At 42.1% G+C, this 17,044-nt stretch overlaps 1 protein-coding gene across 1 annotated transcript in view; it reads left to right on the top strand.

Moving 5' to 3' along the window:
- LOC128701956 (uncharacterized) overlaps positions 1-17,044 on the top strand; it is an 81,973-nt gene that overhangs the window by 51,778 nt on the left and 13,151 nt on the right. Inside the window, exons 3-4 of the mRNA XM_053795939.2 lie at positions 5,829-5,864; positions 7,631-7,778. Coding sequence (XP_053651914.1) covers positions 5,829-5,864; positions 7,631-7,778 — 184 coding nt within the window. The remainder of the gene's footprint in view (positions 1-5,828; positions 5,865-7,630; positions 7,779-17,044) is intronic.

The following is a 17,044-nucleotide window of genomic DNA, read 5'->3' as shown; positions in this document are numbered from 1 at the left end:
TGGTCGCCACTAAGTTCACTATATGGTCGCCACTAAGTTCCCTATATGGTCGCCACTAAGTTCACTATATGGTCGCCACTAAGTTCACTATATGGTCGTTACTAAGTTCCCTATATGGTCGCCACTAAGTTCACTATATGGTCGCCACTAAGTTCCCTATATGGTCGCCACTAAGTTCCCTATATGGTCGCCACTAAGTTCACTATATGGTCGCCACTAAGTTCCCTATATGGTCGCCACTAAGTTCACTATATGGTCGCCACTAAGTTCACTATATGGTCGTTACTAAGTTCCCTATATGGTCGCCACTAAGTTCACTATATGGTCGCCACTAAGTTCCCTATATGGTCGCCACTAAGTTCACTATATGGTCGCCACTAAGTTCACTATATGGTCGTTACTAAGTTCCCTATATGGTCGCCACTAAGTTCACTATATGGTCGCCACTAAGTTCCCTATATGGTCGCCACTAAGTTCACTATATGGTCGTTACTAAGTTCCCTATATGGTCGCCACTAAGTTCACTATATGGTCGCCACTAAGTTCCCTATATGGTCGCCACTAAGTTCACTATATGGTCGTTACTAAGTTCCCTATATGGTCGCCACTAAGTTCACTATATGGTCGCCACTAAGTTCCCTATATGGTCGCCACTAAGTTCACTATATGGTCGCCACTAAGTTCACTATATGGTCGCCACTAAGTTCACTATATGGTCGCCACTAAGTTCAGTATATGGTCGCCACTAAGTTCACTATATGGTCGCCACTAAGTTCCCTATATGGTCGCCACTAAGTTCACTATATGGTCGCCACTAAGTTCACTATATGGTCGTTACTAAGTTCACTATATGGTCGCCACTAAGTTCACTATATGGTCGCCACTAAGTTCCCTATATGGTCGCCACTAAGTTCACTATATGGTCGCCACTAAGTTCACTATATGGTCGCCACTAAGTTCACTATATGGTCGTTACTAAGTTCACTATATGGTCGCCACTAAGTTCACTATATGGTCGCCACTAAGTTCACTATATGGTCGCCACTAAGTTCACTATATGGTCGTTACTAAGTTCACTATATGGTCGCCACTAAGTTCCCTATATGGTCGCCACTAAGTTCACTATATGGTCGCCACTAAGTTCACTATATGGTCGCCACTAAGTTCACTATATGGTCGCCACTAAGTTCACTATATGGTCGCCACTAAGTTCACTATATGGTCGCCACTAAGTTCACTATATGGTCGCCACTAAGTTCACTATATGGTCGTTACTAAGTTCACTATATGGTCACCACTAAGTTCACTATATGGTCGCCACTAAGTTCACTATATGGTCGCCACTAAGTTCACTATATGGTCGCCACTAAGTTCACTATATGGTCGCCACTAAGTTCACTATATGGTCGCCACTAAGTTCACTATATGGTCGTTACTAAGTTCACTATATGGTCACCACTAAGTTCACTATATGGTCGCCACTAAGTTCACTATATGGTCGCCACTAAGTTCACTATATGGTCGCCACTAAGTTCACTATATGGTCGCCACTAAGTTCACTATATGGTCGCCACTAAGTTCACTATATGGTCGCCACTAAGTTCACTATATGGTCGCCACTAAGTTCACTATATGGTCGTTACTAAGTTCACTATATGGTCACCACTAAGTTCACTATATGGTCGCCACTAAGTTCACTATATGGTCGCCACTAAGTTCCCTATATGGTCGCCACTAAGTTCACTATATGGTCGTTACTAAGTTCACTATATGGTCGCCACTAAGTTCACTATATGGTCGTTACTAAGTTCACTATATGGTCGTTACTAAGTTCACTATATGGTCGCCACTAAGTTCACTATATGGTCGCCACTAAGTTCACTATATGGTCGCCACTAAGTTCCCTATATGGTCGCCACTAAGTTCACTATATGGTCGTTACTAAGTTCACTATATGGTCGCCACTAAGTTCACTATATGGTCGCCACTAAGTTCACTATATGGCCGCCACTAAGTTCCCTATATGGTCGCCACTAAGTTCACTATATGGTCGTTACTAAGTTCACTATATGGTCGCCACTAAGTTCACTATATGGTCGCCACTAAGTTCACTATATGGTCGCCACTAAGTTCCCTATATGGTCACCACTAAGTTCACTATATGGTCGCCACTAAGTTCACTATATGGTCGTTACTAAGTTCACTATATGGTCGCCACTAAGTTCACTATATGGTCGCCACTAAGTTCACTATATGGTCGCCACTAAGTTCCCTATATGGTCGCCACTAAGTTCCCTATATGGTCGCCACTAAGTTCACTATATGGTCGCCACTAAGTTCACTATATGGTCGCCACTAAGTTCACTATATGGTCGCCACTAAGTTCCCTATATGGTCGCCACTAAGTTCACTATATGTTCGCCACTATGTTCACTATATGTTCGCCACTAAGTTCACTATATGGTCGCCACTAAGTTCACTATATGGTCGCCACTAAGTTCACTATAAAGTCGCCACTAAGTTCACTATATGGTCGCCACTAAGTTCACTATATGCTAGCCACTAAGTTCACTATATGGTCGCCACTAAGTTCACTATATGGTCGTTACTAAGTTCACTATATGGTCGCCACTAAGTTCACTATATGGTCGCCACTAAGTTCACTATATGGTCGTTACTAATTTCCCTATATGGTCGCCACTAAGTTCACTATATGGTCGCCACTAAGTTCCCTATATGGTCGCCACTAAGTTCACTATATGGTCGCCACTAAGTTCACTATATGGTCGTTACTAAGTTCCCTATATGGTCGCCACTAAGTTCACTATATGGTCGTTACTAAGTTCCCTATATGGTCGCCACTAAGTTCACTATATGGTCGCCACTAAGTTCCCTATATGGTCGCCACTAAGTTCACTATATGGTCGTTACTAAGTTCCCTATATGGTCGCCACTAAGTTCACTATATGGTCGCCACTAAGTTCCCTATATGGTCGCCACTAAGTTCACTATATGGTCGTTACTAAGTTCCCTATATGGTCGCCACTAAGTTCACTATATGGTCGCCACTAAGTTCCCTATATGGTCGCCACTAAGTTCACTATATGGTCGCCACTAAGTTCACTATATGGTCGCCACTAAGTTCACTATATGGTCGCCACTAAGTTCAGTATATGGTCGCCACTAAGTTCACTATATGGTCGCCACTAAGTTCCCTATATGGTCGCCACTAAGTTCACTATATGGTCGCCACTAAGTTCACTATATGGTCGTTACTAAGTTCACTATATGGTCGCCACTAAGTTCACTATATGGTCGCCACTAAGTTCCCTATATGGTCGCCACTAAGTTCACTATATGGTCGCCACTAAGTTCACTATATGGTCGCCACTAAGTTCACTATATGGTCGCCACTAAGTTCACTATATGGTCGCCACTAAGTTCACTATATGGTCGCCACTAAGTTCACTATATGGTCGCCACTAAGTTCACTATATGGTCGCCACTAAGTTCACTATATGGTCGCCACTAAGTTCACTATATGGTCGCCACTAAGTTCACTATATGGTCGCCACTAAGTTCACTATATGGTCGCCACTAAGTTCACTATATGGTCGCCACTAAGTTCACTATATGGTCGCCACTAAGTTCACTATATGGTCGCCACTAAGTTCACTATATGGTCGCCACTAAGTTCACTATATGGTCGCCACTAAGTTCACTATGTGGTCGCCACTAAGTTCACTATATGGTCGCCACTAAGTTCACTATATGGTCGCCACTAAGTTCACTATATGGTCGCCACTAAGTTCACTATATGGTCGCCACTAAGTTCACTATATGGTCGTTACTAAGTTCACTATATGGTCACCACTAAGTTCACGCTATGGTCGCCACTAAGTTCACTATATGGTCGCCACTAAGTTCCCTATATGGTCGCCACTAAGTTCACTATATGGTCGTTACTAAGTTCACTATATTGTCGCCACTAAGTTCACTATATGGTCGTTACTAAGTTCACTATATGGTCGTTACTAAGTTCACTATATGGTCGCCACTAAGTTCACTATATGGTCGCCACTAAGTTCACTATATTGTCGCCACTAAGTTCCCTATATGGTCGCCACTAAGTTCACTATATGGTCGTTACTAAGTTCACTATATGGTCGCCACTAAGTTCACTATATGGTCGCCACTAAGTTCACTATATGGTCGCCACTAAGTTCCCTATATGGTCGCCACTAAGTTCACTATATGGTCGTTACTAAGTTCACTATATGGTCGCCACTAAGTTCACTATATGGTCGCCACTAAGTTCACTATATGGTCGCCACTAAGTTCCCTATATGGTCGCCACTAAGTTCACTATATGGTCGCCACTAAGTTCACTATATGGTCGTTACTAAGTTCACTATATGGTCGCCACTAAGTTCACTATATGGTCGCCACTAAGTTCACTATATGGTCGCCACTAAGTTCCCTATATGGTCGCCACTAAGTTCCCTATATGGTCGCCACTAAGTTCACTATATGGTCGCCACTAAGTTCACTATATGGTCGCCACTAAGTTCACTATATGGTCGCCACTAAGTTCCCTATATGGTCGCCACTAAGTTCACTATATGTTCGCCACTATGTTCACTATATGTTCGCCACTAAGTTCACTATATGGTCGCCACTAAGTTCACTATATGGTCGCCACTAAGTTCACTATAAAGTCGCCACTAAGTTCACTATATGGTCGCCACTAAGTTCACTATATGCTAGCCACTAAGTTCACTATATGGTCGCCACTAAGTTCACTATATGGTCGTTACTAAGTTCACTATATGGTCGCCACTAAGTTCACTATATGGTCGCCACTAAGTTCACTATAAAGTCGCCACTAAGTTCACTATATGGTCGCCACTAAGTTCACTATATGCTAGCCACTAAGTTCACTATATGGTCCCCACTAAGTTCACTATATGGTCGCCACTAAGTTCACTATATGGTCGTTACTAAGTTCACTATATGGTCGCCACTAAGTTCACTATATGGTCGTTACTAAGTTCACTATATGGTCGTTACTAAGTTCACTATATGGTCGTTACTAAGTTCACTATATGGTCGTTACTAAGTTCACTATATGGTCACCACTAAGTTCACTATATGGTCGCCACTAAGTTCACTATATGGTCGTTACTAAGTTCACTATATGGTCGCCACTAAGTTCACTATATGGTCGTTACTAAGTTCACTATATGGTCGCCAGTAAGTTCACTATATGGTCGCCACTAAGTTCCCTATATGGTCGCCACTAAGTTCACTATATGGTCGTTACTAAGTTCACTATATGGTCGCCACTAAGTTGGTACACAATATACCAACACTGTGGTAATTTCCACACACACACACAACACAAAAATGGACTAGGTTCCGGAGGTTGGAGTGGGAGGCTGGCACCAGTAAATAGGGCGGTGCCTGATGCAGGGAAGGCGAAAATTGGCTTTCCAATTCGGGAAACAAATTGGCGAGTGCCATTGTTGTGGCGATATTGGCGAAGGAGAGCAACTTTGTGTCAGCCGGGATTTGTGGGACTTGTGTTGCATTTTGTGTTGTATCCCCAGTAATTTCTCTTGCACTCTAGCCGAGAATTATATATATATATATATATATATATATATATATATATATATATATATATATATATATATATATATATATATGTCGTGCCGAATAGGCAGAAATATATATATATATATATATATATATATATATATATATATATATATATATATATATATATATACATATATACGAATCGTAATTCGTTTTTCTTGTTTCAGGGGGATGTCTGAACTACGGCCACTCTTGTCTTGGAGGTGAGTGCTGAAATTCAATCTGTTAGATGCTTACAGTCAGTCTGAAATGCATTTAAATGATAATAATAATAATAATAATAATAATAATACTAATAATATTAATAATAATAATAATAATAATAATAATAATAATAATAATAATAATAATAATAATAATAATAAAAATAAGAATATTATTATTATTATTATTATTATTATTATTATTATTATTATTATTATTATTATTATTATTATTATTATTAATAATAGCAGCAGCAGCAGTAGTAGTAGTAGTAATAGTAGTAGTCATAATAATATTATTAATAATAATAATAATACCAGCCCCCGGAGGTCTGGTCTGGCAGGAGACAGTTCAGATCTGATCACAGGAAACCTGAACAATACTCGTTTAAACTGTTGAATATCGTTTACCTGTAGTAATTAAACTGAAATGTTGATTAGCTAGTAGTTAAGCAGACATGTGAAGCAAATTAGCTAATTACCACGGTGACGTGAGGGTTATTTATTGTAACGATGAAGGTTCGGTATTCTCTCTCGCATTAATTTCTGATGTAAGACAAATGTTAAGTGTTCCAGTGATATATTCTCTGAGAGGTTCGTGTCTCTGAGAGGTTAATGCCTCTGAGAGGTTCGTGTCTCTGAGAGGTTCGTGTCTCTGAGAGGTTCGTGTCTCTGAGGGGTTCGTGTCTCTGAGAGGTTCGTGTCTCTGAGAGGTTCGTGTCTTTGAGAGGTTCGTGTCTCTGAGAGGTTCGTGTCTCTGAGAGGTTCGTGTCTCTGAGAGGTTCGTGTCTCTGAGAGGTTCGTGTCTCTGAGAGATGCATGTCTCTGAGAGGTGCATGTCTCTGAGAGGTGCATGTCTCTGAGAGATGCATGTCTCTGAGAGGTGCATGTCTCTGAGAGGTGCATGTCTCTAAGAGGTGCATGTCTCTAAGAGGTGCATGTCTCTCGCTATACATACACTTATATGTATCTCTCACTGTATATACACCGGCATATGTATCTCACAGTATATACGCGCCGAGATGTACGTATCTGACAGTGTATATACTCTGAGAGGAGGCCAGCTTGGGATTTCCTCAAGAGTCTATCTGAGTGTTGATAGTGCACTGGACTGTGTCCACACTATAGAGTCCATCTCAGCACGAGGACGGTTTCTGAGCACTCAGTAATAAGTGAACAACTTAATATATAGGTTTAGCTTCATAGACAAAGGGTTCAAGTACATTCACTGCGTCTCTGATTCTCTTATCGGTATCCAAACACTACATTGTGTCCACCTAGAGTAGTCGGTACCTCACACATATGCAGTGTCTGCGTGTGTAAGGGAATAAGAACAATTATCATGCGTAGAAACATATGTGGAAATTACCTAGAATACTTGGAGGGGGGTGTTCCGGGGGTCAACGTCCCCTCGACCCTGCCCATGACCAGGCCTCGTGATGGATAAGGCCCTGATCAACCAGGCTGTTACTGCTGGCAGCATGTAAACCAACGAGCATGCCTAAGCGGGATTACCAATTGATCCCTGGCTGTCTTCAAGAAGGTGCTGGACAGTTACCTAAAGTCAGTACCTGACCACTCTCAGTGTATATACACTGAGAGGTGTGTGTATCTCGGTGTATATACATTGAGAGTATACCTCAATCCCTGTTTTAGATTTTAAAGTATTCTTAAAATTTCACTATTGATAAATTATGTAGACTGCAGCTGGGAATAGTTAAAGTTACTGACTTATTTCCAATTACCTAAATATCTGTGTCCTTCAGCACATGGGAAGAGAGCCTCAGCACCACCACACCGCCCACTAGTACCACGCCCACTCCTGGATATCCTGGACGCCCTCACCACGCCCACACGCACTAACAATTTGTACGCCCACACCTCCGACAACTCTATGAGGGAACCAAGAACTAGGTGAGTATCCCGTCGATATTGATGCATTCTCGTTTTCTATAATTATTACGATGATATTTAATTTCACAATTTTAGTAAGGTCCTATGTATCATTCTTGTACGGCATTATGTTACAGCCGGTCACATACTCAGTTGAGGTACTTCCTGTAAGGTTTTCATTAATAACTTGAGAATGCTTCATCCGATCGGCTTCAAATTTTCAAAGCTAGTGAACTATGACGAGGGTAAGATTCATGAAAATTTTGGGATGGCCAGGTCCTATTTTGGCACTTTTATAAAGACATTTTTGATTTTGATTTCCCATGTGATAACTTGAGAATGCTTCATCTGATCGCCTTCAAACTTTCACCACTGGTGTAATCTACTTAGAGGAAGCCTTCACTCTGTTATTGCTATGAGTGGGTGATTTTTTTTATTAAGTAGCGGGTTGTCAAAAATAGAGAATAAAAATACGTTTACAGTACATCACTGTCATACTAAGGATGTATTAACATATTTATCAGGTCATTTTCACTGGTACATATTAACACACCCATATATGTTGCAGTTTTATAACTGTAGTGTAGGCACGTCTCTGGTAAGACAGTGATGGAGTGAATGATGAAAGTTTTTCTTCTTTTTGGGGTCACCCTGCCTTGGTGGGAGACGGCCGAAGTGTTAATAAAAATATTAATAAAAAATCGTGATACAAAGTATATACACCAAGAGATGTGTACCTATAAGTGTATATATATACTGTGAGGTGCATGTCTCTCGGTGTACACTACGAGGTGTGTTTCTCAGTGTATATACACTGAGCAGCGTATGTTTCTCAGTGTATATATAATGAGAGACATAAATATTAAAGTATTCTTGGCTGGTGGTGTACAGGTGACATGCAGCCTTAATGACCCTCGTGTAGTAGATAGACTTCAAACCCCCCAAAAAACGACTAATCAACCAACTATTTATGAACAAGAACATCTTTCTCACTCTCTCTCTCTTCCACCTCACACATATTTCTCTTTTCATAACTTTAAAAGCTCAGACAGACACTGTATTCTCGATATTTGTCCTCCTCCTCGTTTGGATTTTCTTCTTCACTCCACTGCCGGGGCCACAAACCACTATGATAATGGTGAAGACAAGAAGTGGCGATCAATCGCTCATCTGCACCTCTTGTCTTGCTGGTAGAGACACTCGTAAGCGATGGCACGCGGGTTAGGTATCCGGGTGGGGCGGAGCGTGTGGGTAGGTTTCCTGGCACCTGCTGCCGCTGTTTACTTAGCAGGAAGTAGGTACCTGAGGACCTCAGTGGAAATAGAAACAATGCTTTTGGGGTTATGGTGGGGATAATAATAATAACAATAATAATAACAATAATAATATTAATAATAATAATAATAATAATAATAATAATAATAATAATAATAATAATAATAATAATAATAATAATTAATACTACTGCTACTACTACTACTACTACTTATTATTATTATTATTATTATTATTATTATTATTATTATTATTATTATTATTATTATTATTATTATTATTATTATTATTATTATTATTATTATTATTATTATTTACACCTCTAACAATTACAGAATACAACATACTGTATTAACCCAGCCATTAATACATCAATTACAAGATCATTTCACTACTACAGCAGAGCCAGCAAATCGTCTACAAAAAAAAAATACATAAATTTTCGAGTCTGACGATTAAAATTGTCAGTGAAAAGAAAATATAAAATCAGAGTTCAATGTTGAGTTAGAAAATAATAGTCACCCCGAGACGAAAGTCTCCTCCGAGGGATGACTGACGTAATATTTAAAGGCTTCTTGACCTTATTCAGCTTTTTAATCTTATCGTCTTTTAAGGAGAAATGGAAGGAGTAAAACCTGACTCAGACTTTTATTGATCTACGTCATATAGTTAATGGGGTTTAAAGTCTATCTACTACACGAGGATCATTAAGGCTGGTTGGTTGGTTAATGGGGTTTAAAGTCTATCTACTACACGAGGATCATTAAGGCTGGTTGGTTGGTTAATGGGGTTTAAAGTCTATCTACTACACGAGGGTCATTAAGGCTGGTTGGTTGGTTAATGGGGTTTAAAGTCTATCTACTACACGAGGGTCATTAAGGCTGGTTGGTTGGTTAATGGGGTTTAAAGTCTATCTACTGCACGAGGGTCATTAAGGCTGGTTGGTAGGTTAATGGGGTTTAAAGTCTATCTACTACACTAGGGTCATTAAGGCTGGTTGGTTGGTTAATGGGGTTTAAAGTCTATCTACTACACGAGGGTCATTAAGACTGGTTGGTTGGTTAATGGGGTTTAAAGTCTATCTACTACACGAGGGTCATTAAGGCTGGTTGGATGGTTAATGGGGTTTAAAGTCTATCTACTACACGAGGGTCATTAAGGCTGGTTGGTTGGTTAATGGGGTTTAAAGTCTATCTACTACACGAGGGTCATTAAGGCTGGTTGGTTGGTTAATGGGGTTTAAAGTCTATCTACTACACGAGGGTCATTAAGGCTGGTTGGTAGGTTAATGGGGTTTAAAGTCTATCTACTACACTAGGGTCATTAAGGCTGGTTGGTTGGTTAATGGGGTTTAAAGTCTATCTACTACACGAGGGTCATTAAGGCTGGTTGGTAGGTTAATGGGGTTTAAAGTCTATCTACTACACTAGGGTCATTAAGGCTGGTTGGTTGGTTAATGGGGTTTAAAGTCTATCTACTACACGAGGGTCATTAAGACTGGTTGGTTGGTTAATGGGGTTTAAAGTCTATCTACTACACGAGGGTCATTAAGACTGGTTGGTTGGTTAATGGAGTTTAAAGTCTATCTACTACACGAGGGTCATTAAGACTGGTTGGTTGGTTAATGGGGTTTAAAGTCTGTCTACTACACGAGGGTCATTAAGACTGGTTGGTAGGTTAATGGGGTTTAAAGTCTGTCTACTACACGAGGGTCATTAAGACTGGTTGGTAGGTTAATGGGGTTTAAAGTCTGTCTACTACACGAGGGTCATTAAGACTGGTTGGTAGGTTAATGGGGTTTAAAGTCTGTCTACTACACGAGGGTCATTAAGACTGGTTGGTAGGTTAATGGGGTTTAAAGTCTATCTACTACACGAGGGTCATTAAGACTGGTTGGTTGGTTAATGGAGTTTAAAGTCTATCTACTACACGAGGGTCATTAAGGCTGGTTGGTTGGTTAATGGAGTTTAAAGTCTATCTACTACACGAGGGTCATTAAGACTGGTAGGTTGGTTAATGGGGTTTAAAGTCTATCTACTACACGAGGGTCATTAAGGCTGGTTGGTTGGTTAATGGGGTTTAAAGTCTATCTACTACACGAGGGTCATTAAGGTTGGTAGGTTGGTTAATGGGGTTTAAAGTCTATCTACTACACGAGGGTCATTAAGGCTGGTTGGTTGGTTAATGGAGTTTAAAGTCTATCTACTACACGAGGGTCATTAAGGCTGGTTGGTTGGTTAATGGAGTTTAAAGTCTATCTACTACACGAGGGTCATTAAGACTGGTAGGTTGGTTAATGGGGTTTAAAGTCTATCTACTACACGAGGGTCATTAAGGCTGGTTGGTTGGTTAATGGGGTTTAAAGTCTATCTACTACACGAGGGTCATTAAGGCTGGTAGGTTGGTTAATGGGGTTTAAAGTCTATCTACTACACGAGGGTGATTAAGGCTGGTTGGTTGGTTAATGGAGTTTAAAGTCTATCTACTACACGAGGGTCATTAAGACTGGTAGGTTGGTTAATGGGGTTTAAAGTCTATCTACTACACGAGGGTCATTAAGGCTGGTAGGTTGGTTAATGGGGTTTAAAGTCTATCTACTACACGAGGGTCATTAAGGCTGGTAGGTTGGTTAATGGGGTTTAAAGTCTATCTACTACACGAGGGTCATTAAGGCTGGTAGGTTGGTTAATGGGGTTTAAAGTCTATCTACTACACGAGGGTCATTAAGGCTGGTAGGTTGGTTAATGGGGTTTAAAGTCTATCTACTACACGAGGGTCATTAAGACTGGTTGGTTGGTTAATGGAGTTTAAAGTCTATCTACTACACGAGGGTCATTAAGGCTGGTTGGTTGGTTAATGGGGTTTAAAGTCTGTCTACTACACGAGGGTCATTAAGACTGGTTGGTTGGTTAATGGAGTTTAAAGTCTGTCTACTACACGAGGGTCATTAAATGCTCTGTATATTAAAAGTCTTTCTGCACGCACATTTAAATGTCATTCACCTCTGTACAAACTTAGCATCATACTGAAATGAAGAATCATAATGTCTTAGAAAATCAGTTTCGTCTCTGAGTAACAACCTGGTTGATCAGGCCCTGATCCACCTCGAGGCCTGGTCATAGACCGGGCCCCGGGGGCGTTGACCCCCGGGGCACTCTCCAGGTATACTCTGTGACGTAATTCGTTGTGTAGTTCTCTTTCTAAACTGATTCGTGTTGATGCTGGTCTTTGATAGTCAGGAAACTCTGTTGTTGTTGTGTAATGGGCTTCTGAGGCCTAGTTACCTGTGGTGTGACCACAGGTAGTGTAACCACAGGTAGTGTGACCACAGGTAGTGTGACCACAGGTAGTGTGACCACAGGTAGTGTGACCACAGGTAGTGTGACCACAGGTAGTGTGACCACAGGTAGTGTGACCACAGGTAGTGTGACCACAGGTAGTGTAACCACAGGTAGTGTAACCACAGGTAGTGTGACCACAGGTAGTGTGACCACAGGTAGTGTGACCACAGGTAGTGTGACCATAGGTAGTGTGACCACAGGTAGTGTGACCACAGGTAGTGTGACCACAGGTAGTGTGACCATAGGTAGTGTAACCACAGGTAGTGTGACCACAGGTAGTGTGACCACAGGTAGTGTGACCACAGGTAGTGTAACCACAGGTAGTGTGACCACAGGTAGTGTGACCACAGGTAGTGTGACCACAGGTAGTGTAACCACAGGTAGTGTAACCACAGGTAGTGTGACCACAGGTAGTGTGACCACAGGTAGTGTGACCATAGGTAGTGTGACCACAGGTAGTGTGACCACAGGTAGTGTGACCACAGGTAGTGTGACCATAGGTAGTGTGACCACAGGTAGTGTGACCACAGGTAGTGTGACCACAGGTAGTGTAACCACAGGTAGTGTAACCACAGGTAGTGTGACCAAAGGTAGTGTGACCATAGGTAGTGTAACCACAGGTAGTGTAACCACAGGTAGTGTGACCACAGGTAGTGTGACCACAGGTAGTGTAACCACAGGTAGTGTGACCACAGGTAGTGTGACCACAGGTAGTGTGACCACAGGTAGTGTGACCACAGGTAGTGTGACCACAGGTAGTGTGACCACAGGTAGTGTGACCACAGGTAGTGTAACCACAGGTAGTGTGACCACAGGTAGTGTAACCATAGGTAGTGTAACCACAGGTAGTGTGACCACAGGTAGTGTGACCATAGGTAGTGTAACCACAGGTAGTGTAACCACAGGTAGTGTGACCACAGGTAGTGTGACCACAGGTAGTGTGACCACAGGTAGTGTGACCACAGGTAGTGTGACCACAGGTAGTGTGACCACAGGTAGTGTGACCACAGGTAGTGTGACCACAGGTAGTGTGACCACAGGTAGTGTGACCATAGGTAGTGTAACCACAGGTAGTGTAACCACAGGTAGTGTGACCACAGGTAGTGTGACCACAGGTAGTGTAACCACAGGTAGTGTAACCACAGGTAGTGTGACCACAGGTAGTGTAACCACAGGTAGTGTGACCACAGGTAGTGTAACCACAGGTAGTGTGACCACAGGTAGTGTAACCACAGGTAGTGTGACCACAGGTAGTGTGACCACAGGTAGTGTGACCACAGGTAGTGTGACCACAGGTAGTGTGACCATAGGTAGTGTAACCACAGGTAGTGTAACCACAGGTAGTGTGACCACAGGTAGTGTGACCACAGGTAGTGTGACCACAGGTAGTGTGACCACAGGTAGTGTGACCACAGGTAGTGTGACCACAGGTAGTGTGACCACAGGTAGTGTAACCACAGGTAGTGTAACCACAGGTAGTGTAACCACAGGTAGTGTGACCACAGGTAGTGTGACCACAGGTAGTGTGACCACAGGTAGTGTGACCACAGGTAGTGTGACCACAGGTAGTGTGACCACAGGTAGTGTGACCACAGGTAGTGTGACCACAGGTAGTGTGACCACAGGTAGTGTGACCACAGGTAGTGTGACCATAGGTAGTGTAACCACAGGTAGTGTAACCACAGGTAGTGTAACCACAGGTAGTGTGACCACAGGTAGTGTGACCACAGGTAGTGTGACCACAGGTAGTGTAACCATAGGTAGTGTGACCACAGGTAGTGTGACCATAGGTAGTGTGACCACAGGTAGTGTAACCACAGGTAGTGTAACCACAGGTAGTGTGACCACAGGTAGTGGTGTGACTACAGGTAGTGTGACCACAGGTAGTGTGACCACAGGTAGTGTGACCACAGGTAGTGTGACCACAGGTAGTGTGACCACAGGTAGTGTGACCATAGGTAGTGGTGTGACCACATGTAGTGTGACCACAGGTAGTGTGACCACAGGTAGTGTGACCACAGGTAGTGTGACCACAGGTAGTGTGACCATAGGTAGTGGTGTGACCACAGGTAGTGTGACCACAGGTAGTGTGACCACAGGTAGTGTGACCACAGGTAGTGTGACCATAGGTAGTGGTGTGACCACAGGTAGTGTGACCACAGGTAGTGTGACCACAGGTAGTGTGACCACAGATAGTGTGACCACAGGTAGTGTGACCACAGATAGTGTGACCACAGGTAGTGTAACCACAGGTAGTGTGACCACAGGTAGTGGTGTGACTACAGGTAGTGTGACCACAGGTAGTGTAACCACAGGTAGTGTGACCACAGGTATTGGTGTGACTACAGGTAGTGTGACCACAGGTAGTGAAGGTGTTTAAACCTCTCCCTTGCTATCTTCTGAGAGCAGAGTAACTGACAGCTTAAAGTAGAAGACAGTAATCTACTGGTGGATGAAGATGGAGAGAGAGAGAGAGAGAGAGAGAGAGAGAGAGAGAGACAGAGAGAGAGAGAGAGAGAGAGAGAGAGAGAGAGAGAGAGAGAGAGAGGTGCGTGTGTATTAAACATATATATATATATATATATATATATATTATATATATATATATATATATATATATATATATATATATATATATATATATATATATATATATATATATATATATATATATATATATATATATATATATTCTATTTTTATTATTATCACACTGGCCGATTCCCACCAAGGCAGGGTGACCCGAAAAAGAAAAACTTTCACCATCATTCACTCCATCACTGTCTTGCCAGAAGGGTGCTTTACACTACAGTTTTTAAACTGCAACATTAACACCCCTCCTTCAGAGTGCAGGCACTGTACTTCCCATCTCCAGGACTCAAGTCCGGCCTGCCGGTTTCCCTGAACCCCTTCATAAATGTTACTTTGCTCACACTCCAACAGCACGTCAAGTATTAAAAACCATTCGTCTCCATTCACTCCTATCAAACACGCTCACGCATGCCTGCTGGAAGTCCAAGCCCCTCGCACACAAAACCTCCTTTACCCCCTCCCTCCAACCTTTCCTAGGCCGACCCCTACCCCCGCCTTCCTTCCACTACAGACTGATACACTCTTGAAGTTATTCTGTTTCGCTCCATACTCTCTACATGTCCGAACCACCTCAACAACCCTTCCTCAGCCCTCTGGACAACAGTTTTGGTAATCCCGCACCTCCTCCTAACTTCCAAACTACGAATTCTCTGCATTATATTCACACCACACATTGCCCTCAGACATGACATCTCCACTGCCTCCAGCCTTCTCCTCGCTGCAACATTCATCACCCATACTTCACACCCACATAAGAGTGTTGGTAAAACTATACTCTCATACATTCCCCTCTTTGCCTCCAAGGACAAAGTTCTTTGTCTCCACAGACTCCTAAGTGCACCACTCACCCTTTTCCCCTCATCAATTCTATGATTCACCTCATCCTTCATAGACCCATCTGCTGACACGTCCACTCCCAAATATCTGAATACATTCACCTCCTCCATACTCTCTCCCTCCAATCTGATATCCAATCTTTCATCACCTAATATTTTTGTTATCCTCATAACCTTACTCTTTCCTGTATTCACTTTTAATTTTCTTCTTTTGCACACCCTACCAAATTCATCCACCAATCTCTGCAACTTCTCTTCAGAATCTCCCAAGAGCACAGTGTCATCAGCAAAGAGCAACTGTGACAACTCCCACTTTATGTGTGATTCTTTATCTTTTAACTCCACGCCTCTTGTCAAGACCCTCGCATTTACTTCTCTTACAACCCCATCTATAAATATATTAAACAACCACGGTGACATCACACATCCCTGTCTAAGGCCTACTTTTACTGGGAAATAATTTCCCTCTTTCCTATGTACTCTAACTTGAGCCTCACTATCCTCGTAAAAACTCTTCACTGCTTTCAGTAACCTACCTCCTACACCATACACCTGCAACATCTGCCACATTGCCCCCCTATCCACCCTGTCATACGCCTTTTCCAAATCCATAAATGCCACAAAGACCTCTTTAGCCTTATCTAAATACTGTTCACTTATATGTTTCACTGTAAACACCTGGTCCACACACCCCCTACCTTTCCTAAAGCCTCCTTGTTCATCTGCTATCCTATTTTCAGTCTTACTTTTAATTCTTTCAATAATAACTCTACCATACACTTTACCAGGTATACTCAACAGACTTATCCCCCTATAATTTTTGCACTCTCTTTTATCCCCTTTGCCTTTATACAAAGGAACTATGCATGCTCTCTGCCAATCCCTAGGTACCTTACCCTCTTCCATACATTTATTAAATAATTACACCAACCACTCCAAAACTATATCCCCACCTGCTTTTAACATTTCTATCTTTATCCCATCAATCCCGGCTACCTTACCCCCTTTCATTTTACCTACTGCCTCACGAACTTCCCCTCACACTCACAACTGGCTCTTCCTTACTCCTACAAAATGTTATTCCTCCTTGCCCTATACACGAAATCACAACTTCCCTATCTTCATCAACATTTAACAATTCCTCAAAATATTCCCTCCATCTTCCCAATACCTCTAACTCTCCATTTAATAACTCTCCTCTCCTATTTTTAACTGACAAATCCATTTGTTCTCTAGGCTTCCT

The sequence above is a fragment of the Cherax quadricarinatus genome, chromosome 77, assembly GCF_038502225.1.
Source record: "Cherax quadricarinatus isolate ZL_2023a chromosome 77, ASM3850222v1, whole genome shotgun sequence".
In the NCBI taxonomy this organism is placed as follows: Eukaryota; Metazoa; Arthropoda; class Malacostraca; order Decapoda; family Parastacidae; genus Cherax; species Cherax quadricarinatus.
Note: the sequence above shows the minus strand (reverse complement) of the source record. Positions and strands in the feature narration are given on the sequence as shown.